General features: G+C 38.1%; 2 protein-coding genes and 3 non-coding genes across 8 annotated transcripts in view; all 5 read left to right on the top strand.

Annotated features, from left to right (window-relative positions):
* The first annotated feature begins 3,600 nt into the window (after window positions 1–3,600).
* On the top strand, window positions 3,601–9,330 carry rbmx (RNA binding motif protein X-linked). Of its 3 annotated transcripts, XR_001813391.3 has the most exons (10): window positions 3,601–3,756; window positions 4,790–4,913; window positions 5,370–5,476; window positions 5,678–5,843; window positions 6,042–6,155; window positions 6,293–6,410; window positions 6,618–6,752; window positions 6,841–6,932; window positions 9,015–9,114; window positions 9,194–9,330. XR_001813391.3 is itself a non-coding variant. In XM_017474321.3 (9 exons), exons 2-9 carry the CDS (start codon window positions 4,805–4,807, stop codon window positions 7,719–7,721), a joined length of 1,119 nt encoding a protein of 372 aa, XP_017329810.1. In that variant the 5' UTR covers window positions 3,601–3,756; window positions 4,790–4,804; the 3' UTR covers window positions 7,722–8,009. The 3 variants fall into 3 exon arrangements, 2 of the variants coding, with proteins under 2 accessions (XP_017329810.1, XP_017329809.1); XM_017474321.3 differs by lacking the exons at window positions 9,015–9,114; window positions 9,194–9,330 and adding an exon at window positions 7,429–8,009 and having other exon boundaries at window positions 6,057–6,155; XM_017474320.3 differs by lacking the exons at window positions 9,015–9,114; window positions 9,194–9,330 and adding an exon at window positions 7,429–8,009.
* LOC124628466 (small nucleolar RNA SNORD61) lies at window positions 5,197–5,272 on the top strand. The gene has a single exon (XR_006983000.1). It is a non-coding gene; the product is annotated as a small nucleolar RNA SNORD61 (small nucleolar RNA).
* On the top strand, window positions 5,513–5,587 carry LOC124628465 (small nucleolar RNA SNORD61). The gene has a single exon (XR_006982999.1). It is a non-coding gene; the product is annotated as a small nucleolar RNA SNORD61 (small nucleolar RNA).
* LOC124628467 (small nucleolar RNA SNORD61) lies at window positions 5,900–5,974 on the top strand. Its single transcript, XR_006983001.1, has one exon. It is a non-coding gene; the product is annotated as a small nucleolar RNA SNORD61 (small nucleolar RNA).
* A 223-nt stretch (window positions 9,331–9,553) lies between the features above and the next one.
* Window positions 9,554–26,333, top strand: part of arhgef6 (Rac/Cdc42 guanine nucleotide exchange factor (GEF) 6) — a 38,898-nt gene continuing 22,118 nt past the window's right edge. For both annotated transcript variants that reach the window (XM_017474318.3, XM_017474317.3), the window contains exons 1-7: window positions 9,554–9,808; window positions 10,969–11,052; window positions 14,338–14,422; window positions 19,586–19,698; window positions 19,789–19,993; window positions 23,902–23,972; window positions 24,094–24,188. In XM_017474318.3, the coding sequence (XP_017329807.1) occupies window positions 9,644–9,808; window positions 10,969–11,052; window positions 14,338–14,422; window positions 19,586–19,698; window positions 19,789–19,993; window positions 23,902–23,972; window positions 24,094–24,188 (818 nt within the window). In that variant the 5' untranslated portion in view covers window positions 9,554–9,643. The remainder of the gene's footprint in view (window positions 9,809–10,968; window positions 11,053–14,337; window positions 14,423–19,585; window positions 19,699–19,788; window positions 19,994–23,901; window positions 23,973–24,093; window positions 24,189–26,333) is intronic.

Raw genomic sequence — 26,333 nt, 5'->3', positions numbered from 1 at the left:
AGGTTCGGATATTCCAGTAATTCCAGATAGGACCAATCTTGTTACTGCATACCCTTATATTCTAGAGAATTGTGTGCTTCCCATTTAATGACAACAGCTTGGGAATGGCCAAAGCAGCACTGGAGGGAGGACCAACTACCTTTTAACTCAAATTAAATGTTCAACAAGCATGTATGGATGGGGTGTTCAGGTGTTTATATAAGTTTGGCTGTAGTTTCCATTAACCTGCCAGAATTGGCTAATGCAGGTGTAGACTAAGCAATATTAGCATCCCAGCAACACACCATGCTTATGCTGCATTAGCAGAACTATAGGCTCCCTCAACTATTATTAAGCTAACCTTATGAGGCGCATGTTATCAATATGCTACAGACTGTTGGGGTAGGGCGAATGATACAGTCTTCTAGCCATTGTGCTACTCCATCTCCTTGCAGCAGCTGCTGGGTTGATATGAACCAACATCTCGTGCACCCTATGCCGTGAAACACTCAATCCTTCTGCAACCATTAAGGCTCGCATCATCTAAAATGGTTGTATTGAACTGCAAAAATAAATAAATAAATAAATAAATAAATAAATAAATAAAAAAGTTTGATTGATGAACTGAAAGAACAGATTTTAAGTGCCAACAAAGCTTACCTCATTCCCAGAATTTTGATATAGGCCTTGGAGTCATCTTACTACATTTTTCAAGCTCTTCATCATCCACTATTAGCATTCTGCTCCTGATGGGTATACAAAGCAACTTGGACCACTTGTACAGAAATTATGAGGAGCACCATAATATTCTTGCCATTTGCTTGACTGCGTGACCTTGCTTCATTAGAAATTCAGTTTGGTCACATGTTATTCGAATGGCTGGTCTACCTCACCTACCTAAAATTGAAAATCACACACTTTTTTGTGTTGCTGACTTGCAACTCCTAATGATAACCAATATAATATTAGAAAACCAGGAATATCAGACTCATAATTGGGTGATTCTGTAACAAGCACTTTGCACTTTACCATGTGTGACAGATTTCAATTACTTTTTCTCAGTCAATGTTTTTTTTTTTTTTTTTTTACTTATTTATTATTATGACACTGGACTGTTGCAAATAATACAATGGTTTATCACAATACAAAGGTTGAAGGCATATTTTACCATTTCTAATTTATAAACCAGTTAACTTGACATGGGGTAATAGTTCACAATTAACCTTTTGACCTCTTGGAGCCGCTGTTTCTCTGTTATTTCTAAAGTTGCATAAGAATATACTGGAGTGTGATACATAATGTGGACTGTAAACATACACATTCATTTTTAATGGATCTTTGAACTTGACATGTGTGGAACTTTTCAGTGGCTTTTTCTCCATTCAAAGAAACATTATGCAGGCCTACCTTTTGTTGCACAGTCATTTTTTTTCTCAGATTAATAGGCACATTTAATTTGGTATGTAGGTTTTGATTTGTCTTATAACTTTGACCGAACTGCAATAATTTTGCAGCTAGGTAAGTGGATATACAGTATGCATACACATAATATTGTTGTTGGTCTAGTGGTTACTATTAATGCTTCAGTCTGAGGGGCAAGTATCGTTTTATTTCATTTTTCAGTAAAGCCTGAAACTCACCTGAGCTACTTCGAGAGACAGAGAAAGCTCCAGTTCCCTCACAATGACTATGTTTACATGGACAGGAGTAATCTAATTATTGACCTTATTCTAAATAAGACGATATTCTTTTAGATTAAGGTGTTTACATGAGTTGCTTTTAGAATATTCCTTTCATGTTCCCATTTTACATATTATTGAACATAGATCAATTAACGGCACACATCATTACGTCCCCACACCACGCCGTCCGACGTTCCCTCAAGAATTTCACGTATGAACATACATTTCGTCTTTGTTATGGTACCATATACAGTTTTGGGTGTTTCGTTTTTAACTTTACGAAAGCTTCAAGTGCAGTTAATTATTTGTGCCTCTATACGTGCAAATAGACAATGGCGGATACAAATTCTCCAGCAACAGGCCTCTTTCATTCGGCAACATTTCATTCATACCACCGCGACAAACTCGGTGATACTGGATGAAAGTACGAAGTAAAGACTGGTGGGAGAGAGTTGTTTTAATGGAATTTGATGACGCCGAATGGAAAGAAATTTCATGTGAACGTGTCCTGTCGCAAAATGCGGTGAAAACTCCCACACGACATTAATAGTGTGGTTAAGATGTGTACATGTCTATAATGCACTTCGATAATAAATACGACTAAAACAGGAATATTCCACATGTCTTAATTTGATTTGTGTTTACTTCGAGTATGACTTTAGTCGGATTAAGGTCATCAATAATCGCTGTTCACATGGTAGTTTCTTAATCAGAGTATCGTCTTAATCGGGTTAATATCGGAATATTATTGTCCATGTAAACCTACTGACTGTGAATATGATGACACCATTGTTCGAAGATCATCCAGACTTTTGTTATGTTCTATGTCTCTGGAGATAGTAAATGTGCAATTCTCTGTGCATTTCTTGAGCAATTATCAGTTCTTGCTTGCCACAATTTCCTTGATGTTGAGCTCTTTCGATTTCTTGACATTTTCTTGCTATTTTGACGAGAACAGCAGCCGCCATGCTTTCCAAATCCCACTCCGATACTTTATTAGTCACCTAATAGAAAGCAAATTGTACTAGGGCAAAACTCAGTTCAGATATCTGAAAATATCATTTTGACTAGTCAAAACTGAATTAGAGCTATCTCTAAAAACCTTTGTGTATGTGTGACCCATAAACTGACGATATCTATGACACCATTAAAGATCTCTTAAATGGAATTTTGACTTGAAAATACTTTTTGACTAACAAAGTCAAAGAGGTTGTTTTCAAATTCTGACACAAATGTTATCCAGCTAAATGTTTTATTCAAAGAATCAAAAATGACAGACACTCTGTGCTGTTTTTGTAACAACTCGTCAGAGACGGTCTTTAGTTTATTTTGGAGTTGTAATCACACTTAAAAATTTTGGTATGAACTGTCATTTTATTAAGACCGGCATACAAGCCGACTTTGTTTTTACTTATCAGCATGTGCTATGAAAGGAATGACTGTAATAGGTATTATGTAATAAACCTGTTGTTTTTGTTAGTCGAAGTGTCTTATACATAAGTGCAAGAGTAGTAGTTTAGAACCCTGAATTTCTTTATTTTTAAATGAATTACAACAACATTACAGTACCATATTATATTCTAAACATCCCAAAGCACACAGAACTGTGCTTCTGATGGCCTCTTACCACATTTGGAAATGGTCAGTGTATCCCTTTTCAATGCCCCCACCCACCCACCCACCTGTTACAGTTGAGGTTGTGTTGTACTAATCATAGGTTGTGTTATGTAAAAGTTGTTGAATTATTCAAGAAAAAAAATCACAATTGAATGTACAAATACATTAATTGATCGATTAGTTATAAATGAATAAACAAACAACTAAATATCTCAATTTAAAAAAATGAATAAAGTAATAGATAAATAAATAAATACATTTACATTTCCGGTTTATTCATTCCCAGGTATCAACTTTTCTTGCGAGACCAGTCATCGAACACAGCGCATGCGCGACAGGTGCGCATGCGCGTTTAAGCTTAGTGCGGCGATCGTTCACGACGTCAACTATTTTCGTTACCCCGGGTGGGACATCTGAATGATTAAAGGCAGCGTGAGGTCTTTCTTCAGTTCTCCTGTTGAGCGTCCGACGTTTTCAGGTGAGTGCTCAGTGAATGAGCGTCCACGGCTGCCATCTGTTACCCTGATTAGGTTGAATCTACCTTATTATGCAAAGTAATACACACTTAAGGTGCACATACAAATATTAGTTTAAAGTTGTTTAGAAATGAAACCGTTGAACAAGAAACACACTTCCAGTCGCGTCCCTTACCGGCTACGTGCCTCTCTAACAAACCTGCTAGCGCTGCTGGACACTGTATAGCGATTACATAAAGTCACAAACATTATTTTATTAGCATGTATAGTTTAATAGGTGAGCATGACCTAAAGCCTTTAACACGTTGCTCAGGTTGTAGTTGGGGGTAGTAAAGCATGCAATGTAGCCATACTGGCCATGGTGTGTAAGAAGGCTCTCCAAACCGCCAGCATCGTCCGCCATTTTGTGAATCACGTTAATCAAACAACCGACTGAAGCTAGGTGTTGTTAGCTTGCTAATTTAACCAAAGAGCGTGTTTTATTGGCGAGCTTTCTCTCTGTATTATTTTATCGCCTCGGAAATTGCCATATGCACTGCTGCTTGTATTGCTAATATTAGCATGAGTGTTTAGTGAACGTTGTTTACTGTGATAGCTCTGAGGTTTAATCCAGGCTAACATGCTCGCTAAATCGCTAGCTTTGCATGGTTAGTTACACATGCAGCTGGTACTCGAACTGGATGCTTTGAACGCCGAATAGAAGTGCTGAAATGAACATATTAGAAACGTAATTTTTGTGTGGTCCTTTTGCAGAATCCAACATTGTGTATGTAAGAGACGCGTGCTGTTTTTATTATGCAGCACTATTCAAAAGCACTGAGTTCTTCAAATGAGACTTGTCTGTGCTGTTGTTACTACCTCATCTAACAATGTGCTTACTATAGCCTAACATTATAAAGGGCTATAAATGATAACATTTCCCACAGACAGTACACATGATATTTTTTTCAGCCTGCTATATGCACACTTCTTTTTTTTTTTTCTTTTCTTTTTTTTAAATATTTAAATAAGGAAACCTCTTTCTTTCCTTTTAAGTTGTAAGAGTTGGCTATGGCGGAGGCAGACAGGCCTGGGAAGCTGTTCATCGGTGGCTTGAACACTGAAACTACAGAAAAAGCTCTTGAAAGCTACTTCAGCAAGTTTGGCCGGATATCTGAAGGTAATTACTGAAATTTAAGAGCAAATGATGTGTGATGCCAAATTGAAACACGCACCTGTACGTTTAGTTAGGAGGTTTAGTACTAAGTAGTGCTAATGGGAGGATAACAGAAGAACCAGGAATACTTTTGCTCTGATGTTTTGGTGTCTAAAATGTGGTGATGGTATGACGTGCAAATTTTGGATGGAATTGTCCTGTAGAAATGGACACGATACAGAGTCGGCTGTTGGAATTTAATTTTGTACTTGGGCATCATAGATGTTTTGTACTGGGCACATTGCAAGCTGTGATGAAAAATTTTGGAATTGATCCACAATGTGAAAATAATTAAATCAATACCTCTGAGAAGTTCTGAGCTTGCATAAATGCAGTTACTATTATGCTGAGATTGAATTGGTTTGCTCTGACGCACTTGCTTTTTTTTTGCCCTCTTTCCTCTCCCCTTCCATTTTACAGTTCTGTTGATGAAGGATCGTGAGACGAATAAGTCCAGAGGGTTCGCATTCGTGACCTATGAGAATCCTGGTGATGCAAAAGATGCTGCGAGGGAATTGAATGGAAAGGTAAGCTCCTTTTTGTGGTTCCAGTTGTGGTAGTAAGCTGTGATGATGCTTTCTCGCAATGATCAGTTTGAACTGATTTAGCCCAACTGTCCTCTAAGAAGTACTGAGCTTACCTGTGTGTGTGTGTTATCCACTTTGGTTTTTATCTTGAAATATTTTGTTGGCTTATAAATACTTAATGTGAATCTTTGCTTTTCAAAGGCCCTGGATGGTAAACCCATCAAAGTAGAGCAGGCCACAAAGCCTCAGTTTGAGTCGTCTGGCCGTCGCGGACCTTCGTCAATGCATCCACGCAGTCGGGGTTCTCCTCGAGGGCCGCGTGGGTCCAGAGGAGGTCCCAGTGGAATGCGGGGACCACCGAGCAGAGGTATTAAACAAAAGATTCCAGGCTGTCCCTTTATTTTAGGAATTCGTAACATGTGGGCTATGATGATGATTTTGTTTCGTTTGATCCATTGGAGCTGATTTTTCGCTTGTTCTCTAAGAAGTACTGAGCCTATATAGTGTATGTATCTAATAATGTCTTTCTGATCTGCTAAGTATTGTGATAACGTAGAGATTGTAGAACCCTTTTTTAAAGGGATGTCGTCCAGAGGACCCCCACCAAAAAGAGGACCACCAATGCGCAATGGAGGGCCACCACCAAAGAGACCAGCACCTTCTGGGCCAATGGGCAGACGTAAGCAATTTTAATAGGTTGAATGGTTTTGCATTTTGTTCCAGATCTGAATTTGATTTTATTTATTTATTCATTCATTCATTCATTCATTCATTTATCTTCATTTCAAACTTTTAACCAGTCATTTTGTTTTGCAGCTCCAATGTCTAGGGATCGGGATCTTTATGGTCCCCCTCCTCCTCGCAGAGATTCACTCATGTCAAGGAGGGATGACTACCCATCACCACGTGATGATCACTACAGTGTCAAAGACAGGTATGTCAAATAAATGAAGCATAATTAAATAACTTTGTCTGTATCTTGGTGTACGTCATAATCCATGAGAGAGAGAGAGAGAGAGAGATATATATATATATATATATATATATATATATATATATATATATATATATATATATATATATATATATATATATAAAATTATATAATTTTTCTTTTATTTATTTTTTATACATATTACAGCTATTCTAGTCGGGACTACATGAGCTCGAGAGACAGCCGGGACTATGGGCCTCCACCACGTGATTATTCATACCGTGACTATCCATCACAGTCCAGTTCCAGAGATGATTATGGTTCTGTGTCTCGCAGCTACAGGTATAAAATGTTTCTTGTCTGCTTTTTTAGGTTTTTTTGGGTGGGGGCGACACAGGCTGTTGAGTGACCTTTTCCTTTTTGCTTGTAGTGATCGTGACAGTTACGGGGGAGGTCGTGAACCTAGAGGCTATATGGAGCGAACAAGTGGAGGCTCCTACAGAGAACCTTATGATGGTTACGGTAAGATTCCAAGCTTTAGTGTACTAGAAAGAGCTTAAGGATGTACCCAAACAGCGCTGTGTGCTCCTGGGACAAGACGACCTCATGACAATCCAAATAGTAATGGGTACCTTCAAAGAGTCCTTTCAACTAAAGTCGTACAATTTCAGAATCGCACTCGAAAAGAAATGCCTCATAAGATTTTTCCTCCTCCATTGAGCCTTTCCAAGAGCCCAGTCTAAATCACACGAGAAGCAAAGTGATCAAACTACAATCTATCCTCTTGACCTTATTCCTAAAGGAAACCAGTTGAACCAACATGTTAACTTGGTTTAGTTCATAAACCCAGAGCTCCACATTCATTCGCAGTTAAATCATGGAACACTTGAAAGTGCTAATGGCCCTGATCTGTAAATCATTCAGCCATGAGGAATATATTTAGGACAGTGGGCACTTGACAGCTTGCACAAAAAATGTCTGTGAATTTTGCCAATTACATGACCCGTTGACCCTGCAGGTAACTCACGCAGTGCCCCACCCTCAAGGGGCCCCCCTCCGTCCTACGGTGGGAGTGGTGGAGGCAGTCGCTATGACGACTATGGCAGCGGTTCCAGGGATGGCTATGGCAGTCGAGACAGTTACGCCAGCGGTCGGAGTGAGTCGTACTCTGCCAGCCGCCCCGAACGCCCGGCCAGGCAAGACCTCGAGAGAGGCTACCCTCCTCGCCAATACAGCAGCTCAAGCCGAGGCGCACCTCGGGGTCGTGGAGCTAATCGAGCAGATAGAGGAATGAACCGAAGTCGGTACTGAAATGGACTCTGTGCTGGAAAAGGGTTAGGTCACGTTGTGAGACAACGGAGAGGCTAAATTTTTAACTTCTAGATGAACTTTAAGCTTCGGTTTCAATCTGTACGCAACCATGTCAAGTTTTTTCCTGAGTGTTACAGTTTGTTTCTTTCCCCCTGCTCGTCTCACGTTTAATAGTACTGTTGCCAATTTAAGTGATGAGTGTTTAGTTTTGTGCCCTAGTGATGTTAAAGACATGCAATGCCCAAGAGTATTGTTTTTCATTTATCAATAAAAATTTTAATCAAAACATTCATGCCCCACTCCTGTTCGAAGAGGATCCATGTAAACGGTCAGCTCTCAGCCTCATTCACGGTGAGGGAAATCTTAAAATTGATCCATTTTAGATTATGTGGAGAATCTTTTTCAGTATGTTCAGTCTGTTGAGAACGAGACCAATGTCTTTGCCAAACTCTTTATCAGTATAGTTTTCCTCAGTGCAAATGGATTCCTCATCACAAAGCCTAAACATTGACGGCTTGCAACGACCAATCCAAAGACAACCAATATGCAGGAAACAATCCAACACCAGATTAAACCTGACATCAGCTGGTAAGCAAAGCAAACCCTTTTGTCTCTGGTCTAAATGAACTTGACTCAGTGGTATGAGTGATGTCTCAACTTCAGGTTAGTTAACACACCATCTTTACCTCTTCTGGCCTTACAGACGATAACCTGCAATCTAACACCGTACAGTTATTTCATGCTTGATCAACTTGACTTAAAAAAAAAAAAAACGTCCGCAACCAAAGGAGTCTTTTTTTTTTTTTTTTTTTTTTTTTCTCCCTTTTTTAAAAAAAAAAAATCAGTGGATCATTTGAATTTAAAAGCCCATAGTCTCAGGAATGAATGACAAGGGGGAAACATGGATTTCCAACTCTCCAACACCACATTCCAAGTGACAAAAGGCATTTTAAGGATATTAAGATGAAGCCTCCCACCTGTGGACTATTTCTACAATGTAGTATAAATCCCCCTAATTTCAAATCATTTCCAGACCATTGTCAGTGGAACCTTTTATTGTAGATGTTGCCTTAGCTTTTAACAAAAGCCAAAGCCGCTCACAAGCATGCCCATTCTAACAAAGGAGACGCCTGGAAAAGACACTTCTAAAATTCAGCCTGGAAAATAACTGGAAGCCAGTCAAATTGGATCCGGATGCATAAAATTTTTGCTCTCGTGTACCTTTTTAAAATATATATATATATTTATATTATGGTTACAGCAGTATGTTAATCAGAGTTTTTCTTGTTGCAGGATGAACATAGCCTGATCAACAAGACCTGAGCTTGTAGTTCTTCAATGCTGATGGCTGCTTGGTTGTAGCTATATACACGGCATGTATGGCAATCAGCAGGTATACCCACTTCCATAGACGCATTTTATAAATGATGAACTGTGTTCAGTTTCTCATCCTCCTTGCATCTGTCTTTCAGATCCAGATCGAGTGTGGCCCTGGTTAAGTGGGTCCTTCAGATGGAATTGAGTCTAAACCTACATAGTGGTGTGTGTGTGTGTGTGTGTGTTTTCTTAAATAAACTTTTGCTCTATTTCAAAGCTGTCTCTGTCCATTCATTGCAGAGCCACAATTGATTCAAATACATTGTGTGGCTTAGTGTAGTCTCTGTTAATGTAAAGGAAACCATAAGCAGAATTTTCTCTCACTTTAAGCGTGTGTGAGAAACATTTTAAGGAGGTCTAGTCAGTGTGCATGTAGTTCTTTGGAAAGATCAGGTTGGCGGGATGTTCAATATCCTCTCACTGTAGACTCAGTTAATGCTTTGCTGCTAGATGTGAACGCTGTTCCGCAAAGCAGAAGTGTTGCGGATGTGGGCAGCAGCAGTGCGCAGCGGCCTGTGTGCTGCAGCAGCGCGGTCCGATCAGCCATGAACCCGGAGGAGCAGACTGTAACCTGGCTCATCTCACTCGGAGTGCTTAATTCCCCTAAAAAGAACATCGCGGACCCGGAGGGATTTCTCAAAGCATCACTTCGAGATGGAGTCGTCTTGTGCAAGCTTATGGAGCGACTGGTACCGGGATCTATTACAAAGGTAACGCGATTCGGGAAGATAAAGGATGACACGACTGACAGTAATGTACCGTGTGCTTACTTTTTACTGTTAAGCTTCAATAAACTGAAGAGGAATGTAACGGGACGACGATGCTTTACCTCAAACACTTAACAGCCCGGATGAGTACACCATGCTGTGTTTTAAAAATGAATTTACGTGTAAAAGTGTTAAAATAAACACTAAATATTTGTTTTCCTGATAAGCAAAGTAGTCTTAAAAACGCCCAGTTTTAATTGCGATGTAAACTCCGACTTCCTGTCTGCACGATTAAGTCTTCCGCATTCTCTAACGTCCTTGTCTTGTTCTGCCGCCTGTATCGTCTTACACCATAACAAAGCACGTCCTTTCTATCAGCCTCTCTCCCGTTTTATCTCCACTTTTAAACCTTTTTATATTTCATTTCTATGCCTAAGAATTAGCCCGTGGTTTCATTTCCGTAGCCAGTGGATTCAAACATGCTGCTTAAGATTGTAAAAGCCACAGCAGTAGATTTCTGACATGTTTAATTGACGTGGACGGATTGTGGGTGTTAGCTTGGTTTGGTGTTTGGGTTTCAGAACTAATTAATGTGCTGAATGTGGAAATAATACACCGTTACAGCATACTACAGTGTCTGTAGTCGACTAGAGAAAGGCCTGCTGTAGCAGGCGTCTGTTAGCATGTTGCTAACACTAACTCAAAGCAGCGCGCGCTACAGATATTTAAATATGTATATATAAATATAACGTATAAATACTATTTCGGTGTAGTGTTTTGCACAGTATTCCGCTTTAACGTGCCCATACTTGTCGCTACGGACCCTGAGCAGATCGTCACTTCCTCCACACAGGGTTTTTTTTTTTTTTTTTTTTTTTTTTTTTTTTTTTTTTTTTTTTTGCTTGGTGACGGGGAAAGGGGTCTGTGAGCGTTAAGGGCAAGGAGCAAAGAGTTTATGCTGACAAGAAGAGTGAGAAATACTTTTGCATAACGAATGCACTGCATTAGTTCGTCCTAAACGACTCGGTTACGCCGTTAAACCGGAATCCGTTCAGCTCGTGCTTCTTTTCAGCCTCGAGTCGCAGTTAGATAGTATACCCATGTGACATTAGTAGTATTATTTATCCTCTTCGGTTGTTTATTTTTTGTTGTTGTTCTTGCAGTACTGTCCAGATCCTAAATGTGAAACCGACTGCATTGGCAACATTCGGGAGTTTTTGAAAGGATGCGTCTCTTTAAAGGTTGAGGTAAGCGGTCATTGCACTTTATTATCATAACATCATTCTCCTAACTAATTACATCCAGGACATATGCCTCTGAATGGACGTTATGGGGTATTTGCAGAAGAATCTCAGCAGGAATAAAGCGAGAGAAATATTCTCTGCGTATATTTGAGCTATCTGCATAATAATAAATACAAGTCAGATAAAATAAATAAATAAAAAGTGCTATTAGTGATTGCTCTTAGAACAACTTTGTACATGACTGACATTGCTCGGTTTAGATAAACTGATAATGTGTTTTATTATATCCGTGGACTGATGTGTTTTGATTAACTGTCTAGTTTACAAGCCATCAAGCATCATGTGAGGGATGTGTACCGTAATTCTTCCTCCAGGTCGAGCCAATTGTACAAGAATAAAGATCAATACTTTTAGGGAAACATGGGAAATGTTTTCAGAGCACGTGGGGAAATGTGTAAATATAGGTGCAGTGCGTTAATTTTTAATCATTATGTATGCTGCTTTGTCTTTTTGTCTTTCTTGGCCTGTTTGCGAATCATCACATCTTCTCTGAAGCTGAGCTGGTTACAGCTATTTCTTATATATATATATATATATATATATATATATATATAAGAGTGCAAGTTTATTAAATTGCATTTTATAGTGTATTTTCTGTTACCTGTGGCATGTACTGAATGCAGACACTTTACAAGCAGGAGTTTGCAAGCTACATTGTGAAGTCCCGCCAAGAGGAGACTTGAATTATTCAAATACTAATAGAAATGAGGAGAACTGAATTGTGACAGAACGCCTTAGGTATTCAATATGCCAAAGTAAACAGCTGTGATGTATTCGGGGCCTGCCGTTTCCTCGGGAAAATGGGAGGGCTGGTTCCAGTTTGGAGGTTCAACATGTCCAGGCAGCACTATCACCTGTAAAGGGAGGTTGGACTCGCGGTGACATGCCAGGATTTCGAGGTGTTTTGGTTGTATCTGTGCTTTAACAGTAAAAGTTATATTTGCAAGTTCTGTTCACAGACTATGCTCTCTTCCCCAACCCCCCGGTCCTGCACTCAGTACTGTCATTGGTCCGGTTCTAAAGCTGCTTCCCAGATTTTGTACCAATTTAAAAAAAAAAAAACTCCACGCTGAGCACATCCAATATTAGCAATATTTTATTGTTTGAAATGCTAGCAGGATGGGATGCTACAACGCATATGGACCACGTGTTTTTAAGTCGAACACATGAGACCTGAGAAGTGGTCCGTCAACTGCCTCTCACAGAAGATGTAAATCATGTGACTGGAGAAAGAAGCCACTTGCCCAATTTTCGCTTCTGTTTTTTGGGGGAACTCTTCAAAGCGGAAGCAAAGTAAAAGTAGTGCAACAGCTGTCTTATTTATTATTATTCAGACTTTATCAGTTCACATCTCTTTTTTTGTGATGTGGCTTAATGTTCCTATGCAGCATATACATTACATTTCTTTTACTTTATCCTAGTTGTAAGAGTTGAGTTTATTAAAATGTTTGTCATACAAATTTGCCTAGTCCAGCTGTTATGCCCATTTATTAGTGTTGAGTGTGCAGTAAGGCTAAAGACTTCATTTTGTGTCGGAAGTATTCCACAAAATTACCAGATGAACAAGCAAAATTTCAACAGCTAAAATATTAAGAATTACATCAGATGTGATGGGGGGAAAAAAATCTGCCCCTTTCCTACTAATGAAAATCTGGAATTCTTTCCATTTTATCCCGGCTATTTAAGGCGCATTTTGGCAGTGCATTTTTTTGCTTTTGGAATGTTTTGACACATTTTTCCTTGACGCATGCTAACCCTTTAGCTAACCTTTTACCATTTTTGTCCACTCAGTGAAGTGTAGCAGGTTATGATTATATATGATTATATTCCATTTCATGATTAACCACTGCCTTTTTTTTTTGGTCTACTTATGTTATCAACCCATCCAGATAGTATCAGTACTCAGCTAACTCACTAAGTTAACAGTCCCACATCTGGCCACTTTGAATTTCAGTCATTGTGTAGTTTTGTCTGCTTTTGCTGTTCACTTGCTCCAGGTTAGCATTTCTAAGCCAGGAATCCATTCGCTATGTGTTTAGCTAGCATGTTTATGTGGGTGCTTGTATGTACATGCATTGTCTGTCCTGTAAAAGTAAATGATAAAGAATGTTTGTGAATAAGGCATGATACAGTATTTTACAATTTAAAAAAAAAAATTATTATTTTTTAAAATACTTTTAATGTTGTTACTTAGAAGGACATTAAACTCTCTAAATAACCCTGGGAACGTGGTAAATAAAATGTTATACTGATTGTAACATACTGGAATGAAAGTGCGGAGATAAGCAAACAATTTACCAGTAAATGCCAAGAAGAAAATCCACCTTTTTGTAGTCTAACGTTTGACAGTGAGCGCCAAGTGCCAATCTGCTGATGAATGGATAACATGAGAGCTACACATCCAGGAACACATCTAAAAACAAAAAACACCAAAAATCAAAACAAGGACACTCAGTTATAAGTCTTAAAGATAGCATCTCTCGGATGTGGGAAAGGGAGTAATTTGGCCAAGCCGGTCATCTTCATAGCCATAGGGAAGGAAATCATGTATTTTGTTTTCAGCTTCTGTAGATCTTTGATTTTGATTTAACTATGCACCAAACACTTAAAATGTTTAAAATAATTCACATTTTTTAATTATATGATTAGGATTTAAAATGAGTGAATTTTTTTAAAAGTGGTTTTCAATTTGATTGTTTAGAGCACGTTGTACTGGACATATTACGAAAGGAGAGAAATGCTAAGTTGTGTGATTAAAGTGTGAGCCCGATAAAGTCTTTGCCAAGTCATGCCCAAAGCAAGTTGTGATGTGAAAACAATTCCAACAGTAACTTGCCTCACAGAGCACAGTAACGTTGTTTAAGTCTTCATCTTGTCCCGTGCAACACTGCTGAAGGGTTTTTAAACAGATAAGAAGACTGATGCACTTCAGTGTACCATGTAAACTCTCTGTTTATGATGTTTAATTTAAAACGTGAAACCTAACCTGTTGGAAGAAAAAGGATAGCGGCCTGTGAACGTCGGAGGCTGGACAGCGATTCGGAGGCATCTTGTATGCTTCTCAATGTTGTCATATTGCTGTACGACTTTATACTCAGCTTCCACTTTTCTGACTGTATACACTGAAGTTTTTTTCTTTTTCTTTTTTTTTTTGCATTTGACCTCTGATTCCTGTTTCATTTAGTGTTTCTCACTATCTTTTTTCTCTCTCTTCTTTTTCGTTTTTAGGGTTTTGAACCAGAGAGCTTATACACTGGTGAGAATTTTAGCAAGGTTCTGTCCACACTGTCAGCAGTAAACATCGCTACTCAAGGTAATTGTCTCGCAACGATCATGACATATCTTACATTATATAGTGATTTTCTGCTTCAATTCTCACTAAAGGTGTCTCATAAAATAAAGCAGGATGAGTAGCTGTTTCAGCGATGCTGTAAATTCTCACTGAGCAATGTTTAGCTTTGAGCTACAGCTTTTCCCTTGAAATTCCATTCCAATATGCTATGAGACACACCTGTATAAATCAGCAATATATAGGTTGAACATGTTACACGTTATTGTTTTTACAGCTTGAACGGGATTTTTTTTGGTCAGGCTATGCACCACTATGTTAACAAACTGAATCTGTGTTTGCATTGCTCACAGCTAGACTATTAATACATTTCTTGCTCTTCAAATCCATGACCCAAAATAAATGCACTGGCCCGGCTGTCTCATCATTTTTAATATATAATTTGTCTAACTGCCTTTGAAGCAAACGATAAAATTAGTTTTTATGATATGTGTGACAATTATGAATCATCTGTGTATGTCATAGGTTGGTCAGTGGTTAGGGTGTGATCCGCTACCAGAGGGTGTATGAAGTATGAAATCAAACTAGTACTGTATTTCAAGGTTGTAAGCTTTAAATCCTGTGTATTGAACTCTGGCCTAAACAATGTTCTTTTGATGTAAAACATTCTGAAACGGTCTTGTTTCCTGTGCCTCATGTCCACGATTGAATCTGACCTTATTTCTTGTGTGAGATTTCTGAGTAAGTTTACTGGAAATCTAGTGCAAGTGCTTACTTGGCATGCGTGATTCTTTTCAGAATCACCTTTATTGCTGAGTATTGTGGGTTTACATTTGCAGGGAATTTGTCTTGGTGTACTGGTGCTTAACAATAAGAGTAAAATACAAGAAATGAAATAATATTAAGAAGATAAACAATAAAATAATATGAATAAGATCAACAGTAATAATATAAAAGTACAGAGTAAGTACCTCGCGTATTTTTAAAATTGATTTAACATTTTATATGAACATGGTGGAAGTAGTGGATGTAGTTCTGTAGCTGTTTGACTGGAATTTTAGCCTTGCTTTAACACTATAATGTTAGAGGGCTTTCTTGCACATCCATCCTACCCAAAGTCCCCCACAGCATTCCAACCACATTTAGATTCGACCTTTGATTCGGCTCTTCCCAAACCCTCCATATGATCAGTATCAGACGTGTTGTCATGGATTTGCTAGAAGGTTTGGTATTATTGCGCTGCTCGTTATGGGTTTAGTTCGTTTTTTTGGCACACGACTTCATTTTTTGCTCATGTGCTATCTGGCAGATTGTGGAATTCACAATTAATCCAATAATATCATGTTGCTCAAGCCCTGACAAATCAAATTAAGGATGAGGATAAAGTGAAAATACACTTGATCCTGACTGTGATGTGCTGCTAAGACCAAAGGATTATGAGAGTATGAGAGGCATGGTCACATTTTAAGACTGTTAAGTAACAGAAAGAGCGAAAAAAAACAGAAACAAATGCTAAAGAGCTTTTCTCTATACCTCTGATTCTATCACTGCCACGGTGAGAAGAATTAAGCCAAAACATCATTTTCTATAGACAATAGAAAAGGTAAAGAAAGGTCTGAGTCTAATGCATTTATATATATATTTTTTGGTACAGAAAATAATTGAAATGTTCACGGGTGAACTCAGTCTATGTCAGCATGCAAATTATGGTCGTCTTGAAAGATCCCCTCCATCCAGGATGCCATTGTGAAGTGGTTGATTTTAAAATACAGTCCACTGTGAAACTATTGGAACGGCAAGTCCAAGTCGTTTGTTTGTGCTATACACCAGACATTTTGGGTTTGAGATTAAAAGATGGATATGAGACGAGAGGTTAGGATTTCAGCTTTTATTTCCTGGTATCTACATCTCGATGTGTTAAACAATGCAAAACATAGAACCTTTTTTTATGTCAGACCACCCAATATTTAGGTGAGCAAAAGTATAGGAACAGATAAGACTTGAAGTAAATAACCCTTAATATTTGGTAACTCTTGCTTACTATAACCGCATCAAACCTGTCACTCGTTGACATCACCAAATTGTTGGTTTCTTCTTTTGTGTTGCTTTTCCAGGATTTTACCGCAGCCTCTTTCATTGTTGTTTGTTCTGGGGTGGGTTCTCTCTTCAGTGTCCTCTTCAGGAGGTGAAATGCTGCTCAATTGTTTTAAGGTCTGGTGATTGACTTGGCCAGTCTAAATCCTTCCACTTTTCCCCCCTGATGAAGTCCTTTGTTGAGTTGGCAGTATGTTTTGGATCATTGTCTTGCTGCATGATAAAGCGCCGACTGATTCATTTGGATGTATTTCTCTGTAAATTGGCAGACAGAATGTTCCTGTAAATGTCTGAATTCATTCTGCTACTACCATTTTAAGTTACATCATCTATAAAGATTAGTGGGCCTGTTCCAGAAGCAGCTATGGAGGCCCGTGCCATGACACTACCTCCACCTTGTATGTTTTGGATCATGAGCATTCTAAAAAATTGTGTCCTTCAGTTTTTGTGGCAACAGTTTTTGTAAGACCCATATATGGGTGTGATGGTCAGATGTCCACATACGGTTGGCCATTATAGTGCCTGCAGTGAGCCGATTTCCCTGATATCAATTGTTAAATTAGATCATATTTATTGTTCGCATCAATACAATAAGAGGCACAGGGGTAGGATACGCAAATGAAGGTGTTAGTTTGGAGGGAAGATTTGCTTCTTCATATCAGTATGAAGACTTTGTTGCCATGGTTCTCAGAGTTGTGTTCGGCGATTCCTAGGGGTCCGTGAAGCATAGACGGGGTATGCAATTTTTTTCTTCCTCTTCCCAGCAGCAGCAGCATACTGTTTTTTATATATATATATATATATATATATATATATATATATATATATATATATATATATATATATATATATATATATATATAATTTATTTTTTTTAATTAGATAGATAGATATAGTTAGGGCAGTGGTAGCTCAGTGGTTAAGACATTGATCTACTGAGGTCATGAGTTATAATGCCAGCACTGCCGCCCTGCCACTGTTGGTCCCTCGAGCAAGGTCCTTAACCCTTAACGGCTCAGTTGTATGAGATATATGTAAGTTGGTCTGAATAAGGTGGTCTGCAGTGTAAATGTTCTTAGCATGTTTGGCATGTCACTCGAATTTAATGAGTTTAATCCAAACCTCAGTAAAAAAAAAAAAAAACAAGTATGCATATAAATAATGTCTAGAATCTAATGTCAGTTTTAATAAAATGCTCAATGGCTCCAGTAAAGAGTCAACATATTATTGTACGTGTTTATATAATGAGCCTAGTAGTTTGAATAGTTGACTGCTACGCACATAGAATAAATAAATGATTAAACATTGAGTAGCTATAATGAAGGGGTCTGTGGATCATTTTAAATACGGGTGTTTTTAAAAAAAAAAAAAAAAAAAAAAAAAAAAAAAAAAAAAAAAAACATTGAGAACCCCTGCCAGTGTGAATGGAGCCTCACATTCAAGTTGCAGCAGCTGCCCATTTCTGCTCTGGCCAACAGACAGTTGTTTATTGAGCAGTCTGTTTGAGCAAATGACTGCATCTGCACAAGCACATGGATTCTGTGCCCTTTACTCTCACAGCCTGCTGAGCAGTACAGAGTGTGTTACACAAGTCTCTCTCTTTCGTTCTCATACTGGCTTGCAGCTCTTTATGCATGAAGGGACTCAGTGAAATGGCCTAATGTTTATGAATATGATATGAAGCTATAGTGCAATCTTGGTTAAGAAAAAAAACCACATGGCTTTATGCACATACCAAGTGAACAGAAAGTTAACAGAAGGATGGAACAGACGGTAGAAGAGTCAGTTTGTGTGTTTGGTGAATTGGCACGCAGTTGTCCCCCTTAATTCTGTAGAGTGAAGAGAAAATGTGGTACGTATTTATTCTTAATTAGGTTTATTGTTATTGTGTAGGTTGGTTGAGCATCTTCACTCATACCACACACAGGTCTGAAGATGGAGATGTTCAGAAGCCTATTTTACTATACTCTGATTGGGTAGCCAGAGCAGGTGGAGGGCAGCACTGTGGGAAACCGAGAGGCATGATGGCCCCTGCAGAGCAGCGTTCTGTTCAAAATATGAAACTAAATGGTCTTGCCATCTATAGCCTTAGGAGACAGAAACAGCAAATGTAACAGACAGTGCACTGCTTTATTCTTTATCAGCATGCAGTCCAGATTGAGCCTTTCAGGGCTGAAAGCATGAAAGCAGAACTGTGCCTTCTGATATTCAGCGTGCGTTTGGAGGTGCCTGTGTGTAAATGTTTGATTACAGTCTTTCAGATCTGTCAGTCTTGTAGATCCGTTATTGGTACCTAACCGTTGTGGACAAAGAGAGAGGAGGAAACGAGAGAATTGTGGAAAGAGTGGTATGACTACCGCTCATATGAGAAGACTGTCTGAGTATGTAGGAGCTAAAGAGACCTGAAGTTAAACTGGAAATGGCTACAAAGCATTGTTGTACTGCTCAAATGTCATATAAAGCTTTTATGAAGGACATACTGTTCAACCATTGTAAGCCAATAAAATGAACTCGAATGTTATTGGATTTTTTTTTTAGCATATCTACTGAAAAGAACTGAATGAATCAATACAAATAATCAAACCGAAATAATCATGTTACTACTAGCTGCATTTATAAAAGATAAAAAACAACACAACAGTAGCACTTTTTGAATAAGAAAATGAAACCGTTTCATTCTCCATGTTTAAAGACGTGCAGACTTTGCAGTGATTTGTTTATTCACAAAAAAACAAATGCTAAGCGCTGATCTGCTTACTTGTAAATATAAAGGCTGAAAACAGTCTTAAATGTATTCAGTAACATATATTATAAGATACATTAAAATAGTTATATATTCAGAATACATTTTGAAAAGACTCATCCAACACCTTAGTCACAGTATCCTTTAGAATTAATAGTAACTGTCATCTTTTCTTTAAGTGGTGCAAATAAAAGAATTGAGAAGCTGCTGCAACTGTATTCTGAATACTGCTTCCTCATGGGTGGAATATATGTATTATGTTTTTGTATTCGGTTACAGCCCAATTCTGAAATCATCTCTCTCTCTCTCTCTCTCTCTCTCTCTCTCTCTCTCCCTCTTCCTCTTGCTAGATCGTGGTACTGAGAGGCCATGTCCACAGTCCAGCTCCTCTGTTCCTAGTTTGTCGATCTCGACATCATCCATCTCAAAGTCCAAATCCTTGCGTAGACAATCAAAAGCAGTGGTAAGACCTAAGACCAGTGTATGAAACTAAAGGTCTCAGTAATAGCCTATATGTCTAAACACACAACAATCTGTGTGCTATCGGATGCAGGAGATGTCAGAAAATGGAGCAGGTAGCCAGCTGATGGTGAAGGCACGCTTCAACTTCAAGCAGAACAACGAGGACGAGCTCTCATTCAGCAAGGGCGAGCTGATCCATGTCACCCGGCAGGAGGAGGGTGGATGGTGGGAAGGGATGCTCAATGGCAAGACTGGCTGGTTCCCCAGCAACTATGTCCGAGAGGTCAAACCATGTGGTAAGTAACCCAGTCCAGTATGAGAGGTCATGTTCTGTCTGTCATTCCAAACTTGTATCCACAATCCTTCATGGTCAGTCTTCCAAACCAAGGTCATGTTCATCAAACATCTGTCCTTTCAACCATACATTAAGGCACTGTGTGTCTCTGATGCAGTTCTCCAAAATGGTCAGTGGGCTGATTATGATTGTTTAATTCTTGTAATGTATTTTTTAATTATTGCACAATACTTGTTCGAGCCACAGTACATGGATGCAGAACTGCAGCATACAAAGGGGAAGGCAAAGTTAAAATTAAAACCATGTTAGACCAGGCTTTCTAAATAAATGTTATATATCAAATGTGTGTGTGTCTTTATTGTTTAACTGTTTGATCTTTTGTTAATAAAACGCACACAAATACTCTGCTCTCATGGATATCAACCAATTGCAAACAACACAGGTTTATCAAAACTTAAAATCTTTGTTATATATAGGTGTACATTGGCACCCTTTTAGCCAATACTTTGTGTTACCTCCCTTTGTCAAGATATCAGCTCTGAGTTTTCTGCTATAATGGCTGATGAGGTTGGAGAATACATGGCAGGAGATCTGAGATCATTCCTCCATACAGAATCTCTCCAGATCCTTCAAACGCTGGTGGAATTTCCTCTTCAGTTCATCCCACAGGTTTTCTATGGCTTTCAAGTCAGGGGACTGGGATGGCGATGGCAGGACCTTGATTTTGTGGTCAGTAAACTATTTTTGTGTTGATTTTCATGTATGTTTTGGATCATTGTCCTAGAAGATCCAAACATGGCCCATTATAAGCTTTCTGGCAGAGGCATTCAGGTTTTCATTTAATATCTGTTGATATTTGATAGTGTCCATGTGCCATGTATCCTAACAAAATGTCCAGGTTCTCTGGCAGAAAAACAGTCCCAAAACATTAAAGAGCCACCACCATATTTAACCGTGGGCATGAGGTACTTTTCCATATGGCTACCTCTCTGTGTGCACCAAAACCACCTCTGGTTTCATCTGACCATAGGACTCAATCCCATTTGAAGTTCCAGTAGTGTCTGATAAACTGAAGACGCTTAAGTTTGTTTTTGGATGAGAGGACAGGCATTTCCAGTTTACTTATCTTAAATAATTAATTATTGCCCTGATGGTGGAAATGGTGATTTTCAATGCTTTAGCTATTTTCTTATAGCTATTTCTTATATGCTATGAATGACTAAGGGAATTTGGCCTATGTGTTACCTCATATTTATACCCCTGTGAACAATTTCCTGTACCTAGTCACCGAGGTGTACCAAAAAAATGTACAATATCAATGGGAATATACTTCAAATATATTTTTCTCATATGAATTCATAGTGATGCCAATAATAATTGTTGCACACCCATATTTAACAGTGTGTTGTTGTTTTTTTTGTTTTGTTTGGTTTTTTTTTACAAACCAGTGCTTTCTTGCAATTGATTGATATCCATGAGAGCAGAGTGTTTTTGTGCATTCTTTCGAACAAAAGATCAAAAGTTTAAACAATAAAGACAATTTTTCACAGCCTTCTTTGCTCATCTTTACCAAGGGTGCCAATATTAGTGGAGAGCACTGTGTGTGTGTTTGTGTGTGTGTGTGTGTGTGTGTGTGTGTGTGTATATATATATATATATATATATATATATATATATATATATATATATATATATATATATATATATATATATATAAAAATAATGCTTCAAAACAAAAGCTAAAGTCAAGTTACCTTAGTTTGGCTCAGCTCCAATTCTGTTCTTTGAGGCCGAGTGGGTAATGATACACTACACTACTTGTTGTTTTAACAAGTGACGATTCCTTGAATAAAGGTATCTAATATCCCAGAGATTAGTATATAACACAAATAAGACCGTTATCTTCATTTCAAAACACTTTAATAATTTCATGCCTTAAACTCTCTCCTTTTTTTCTATTGGCAGATAAGTTTTCCTTCTTTCTAGAAATAACTTTGTAATACGCAAGATTATCTGGCAATAGAATAAGACAATTTCAAGCTTGAGGGGGGGGGGATCTCGAAATAGGCTTAATAATCTTATATGCCGTGTATTGTAATTGTACAATAGGACATGCTACATAAATTCAAGATATTCTAGATATTTTCACTTGGTAAGTCATTTGTTTACAGTGTGTGGCTCGACTCTGGTGTCCTTTGTGATCTCAGTAACTCTGAAGTACATCAGTATCATTTTTTCTCCTTTCTGATTGCTTAAGCACTTTTTGCAAAGCTGTACAACTTTTTTTTTTTTCCCCCACAAAAACGGCGAATAACACTCTGGTATCACTTTGGTAACACATCTTGGTATTTAGCACGCCATGGTTGTTTCATGTTGCAAGCATTCTGCAACAAGCGGGTAGGGGGTTGTGTATGGGGGGGTATACAACAAGCATTGAGTGACAAGTTATGTTTTAGTGGAACATTATTTATTTTTTTATCTGACACATGTAGCCAACCATACTATGACTGGCTAGTAGTTCTTTCTCACAGGTGCTGTACCATTAATTCTATTTGTGCTGAAGATTTCCAATATCTGAATGACAAGTTTGCATAATGCATGTTGGGTATTTTAGTGACAGAACACTGATGGATAAATGCAAGAACGTTTTGACTCTTTGATGCCCTTATTAATATTATTGCTATGAATTAACAAGAGAAGGTTTTCAGTTAATATTGGTGAATTTTCTTCTCATGCAGCTCCTCTTATTTGTGGTGTTCCCCAAGGCTCTATTCTCACTCCTATCTTGTTTTCCTTGTATTTGTTCTATTTTGAATAAACACGGTATGTCTTTTCATTTTTATGCAGATGATACCCAAATCTATTGGACCTGAGATGCAATAAGAATGGTTTAGACTCTCTCTTTGACCTGTCTCACGGATGTAAAGGGTTGGATGTTTTTACGTGTGAACGAGAGGAAAACTGAGATAATTGTGTTCGATTTGGTGTTCTGAAGCCCTTGGAACACCAAATCGAAATGTTGGTGACTTGTCTCCTTTTGTTAAAAACCGTTTGTGGTAAATGTAGGTTGACAAATTAATTCTGTTTTATTAGTTCTATTTTCTTCTTTTTTTCCACCTTCGAGTCTTTGCCAAAGTGAAATTATTTGGCAAACTTTGCAAGGGTGATTTATTCTCTTATTTCTTCAAGGCTTGACTGTTGTAATTCTCTTTATATTTGTGTTAGCTAATCATCACTCGGTTCCACATGTTTCAAAATGCTTCTGCCAGGCTACTGACTGGTGTTTGGAAACCTGAACATATCATTCCTATTTTAGTTTCTCCGCACTGGTTGCCAGTATTTTACAGAATTGAAGTTAGTGTTACTCCTTGTTTTTAAATACTTAAATGGACTCCCACCATCGTATCTCTCTCACCTTTTGACTGAACACCATCTGGTGAGATCTTTTAGGTCTTCCAACCAGAGATTATTAATTGTCCCAAAGTCTAGACTGAAATGAAGAGGTGACTGTGCTTTTTCTGTAGTTAAACCTAAGCTTTGAAATAGTATCCCTGTTTTTATTAGAACCGCTCGTACATAAAACATATCTCTTTTATTTAGCTTATACTCAATACTGATTTACTGTGTTGTATGTTATTGTTCTACAGTGTGTTATGTTGTGTGTTTTGTTGTTGTAGTTTGTTATATTGTGTATGGTTTATTATTTGTTTTTCTTTCGTAGTCATTGTACAGCACATAGGTCAACTGTTGCTTTTAATTCTCCTCTATAAATAAACTGACATGAATTATAATAATATTCATTAATAGTGATATTGACTGCATTGGTTGTGTTAGTCATAAATGTGTTATTTTTTAAACATTTCTTCATTCTGCATGTATTTTTTTATTATTATTATTTCTTCTATTCAGAGAAACCAATCTCGCCTAAAGCGGTGAAGGGGTTCGATGTTCCACAGCTGACCAAAAACTACTACAGTGTGGTGAGTTCCCTCAACCGAACAAGGAAGTCTGATTGTATCCGGATATAAGGTCAAATCAAAGGAGTTCATGTCTTCTGGGGAAAGACCACATGCGTGTGATGTTGTTGTGGTTGTGTCTTAGGTGGTACAAGACATCCTGGAGCACGAGCGTGAGTTTGTGAAAGACCTCCAGACGGTTCTCACCTGCTATCTGCGACCTCTACAGGGCAGTGACAAGTAAGAAAGAACTTACCAAGAGATCACACCATTTAATATGTAACTTAACTTTTTTTTATTATCTATTGAAGGTTATATTTAAACATTGCTACACATTTACATGAACCTGTTTCTTTTGGGTCATTATATATAATAATAATGTCTAGTGCACTGTGCATGTTACATTTCTTTACTCAATTGCTAGCTGGTTACTTTAGTATAGAATTTAGCAAGTTTGTTTGTTGTTTTTAAGGAAAATATAATAGAAATGACTAACTTACCAACTGGCTAACTTGGGCTAGCAACAAGTTGGTTTAAAGTTTGAAAATGCAACTTATAATGATTTCTCCAGTTTCATAATTATTCAACCCCTTCATGGCAAGCATCTTTAATACTTAGTAGAGCACCTTGTGCTGTTATGACCTGCTGCAAATGAGATGCATAGCTTCTGGCAGCGTTCCTGAGGAATCTTAACCCATTCCTCATGAGCAATGGCCTCCGGTTCAGTAATATTCTTGGTTTTGCGTGCTGCAACTGTCTTCTTCAAATCCCACCAGAGATTTTCTGTGGGGTTCAAGTCAGGTGACTGTGATGGCCCTGTAGAATCTTCCAGGATGACTTCTACAACCAAGCCTTGGTGGAATTTGAGGTATGCTTGGGATCATTGACCTGTTGGAAGGTCCAATGACGCCCAAGCTTCAGCTTCCTCACTGATGGCATGACGTTTTCTCCTAGGATTTCCTGATACTTCAGTGAATCCCTCTTACCCTCCACACGCTGCAGGTTTCCAGTGCAAGAGATTGCAAAGCAGCCCCAGAGCATCACCGAGCAACCACCATGCTTGACTGTGGACAGAGTGTTCTTTTTCATTCTTCTTCCTCCAGACATACCGCTGATCCATCGTGCTGAAAAGTTCCAGTTTTGTTTCACTGCTCCACAGAACAGAATACCAAAACTTCTGTGGCTTATTCATGATTTTGAGCCGACTTTTCTTGTGCTTTTGGCTCAGTAGTGGTGTACATCTTGTAGTTCTAACATGGAAACCTTCTGCATTCAGTACCCACCTTATGAAGCCCTTGATTAGCTGCATCAGGTGTGCTTGAGACAACACTTGGTTTGCATATTTGTGCTGTTCTGAGGGAATCTATTCGGGGGGTTTAATAATTTTGAGACTGTAGAAATCACTACAAGTTGCATTTTCAGTTGAATTTGGGGAAACTACTTGAAGCATTTGTTGTGTTGAACTATTTCAATTGCTTTTGTTTGATTTGTTCATTGCAAACAGCTGAACATCTGTACATTTTAACAATAAACCTGATTTGCAATGGGGGTTGAATAATTTTGATTGCAACTGTAGTATCATATGTAATGTAGAAAACATTACAGGGCATGCTGTTATAGGAAAGTAATCAATGATGGGGTGGTTTGATGTGGCCCGACACAGAGTTATTGTTCTCACAGTGGAATTTTTCCATAGTAGCACAACAGAAAATAGTTGTATTTCTATTATATCGCAGCATTTTGCCAAGGCTAATATTTTTTTTATTAAAGTCTTTATTAAGTTTAATTTATAAAAATTTGTAGTTGCATTTAACATCAAAAAACAAGTTAGTCCCTGTTATCACTTACATCATAGCAGCGATAAACAGTTGTTCCCTCACCAGCCTTTCTTTTTCTCTCAAAGTTAATAGCATGAAAAAATACAGCTTGTCACTGACTTTCATGCACATCAGTATTCTGATATTAATCAGAATTTGGCAATATTCTAATTAGTATTGAGTCATGTAAAACATTGCAGCCCGATTCAGGTTAAGAGACTATTCTGATTCTCACCCCTGGAATATGCCTGTTTTAATCAGAAATTTATTGCATGCAGACACCTTATTCAGTAAATCCACTGAAAGGAGATATATGTGCATGTTCAGTCCGCAAGGAATTGTGTGTGCTTTCAGATTCTTACCTGTAGGGTAGGTATTTGGAGATGGCAACTCAGGTGTATTTATAACAACCATGTATACAGGAATAATCTGATGCCTATATGCAAATAAACACTCTTCGGAATATGGCTGCAACCCAAATATAGACTTTAAACAGAATATTTACATTTATATTTATTCACTTAGCAGACGCTTTTATCCAAAGCAACTTACAAATGAGAAAATACAA

This window comes from Ictalurus punctatus, chromosome 8, assembly GCF_001660625.3.
Source record: "Ictalurus punctatus breed USDA103 chromosome 8, Coco_2.0, whole genome shotgun sequence".
NCBI classification, from domain to species: domain Eukaryota; kingdom Metazoa; phylum Chordata; class Actinopteri; order Siluriformes; family Ictaluridae; genus Ictalurus; species Ictalurus punctatus.
This window is presented reverse-complemented; position numbering and strand designations above follow the sequence as displayed.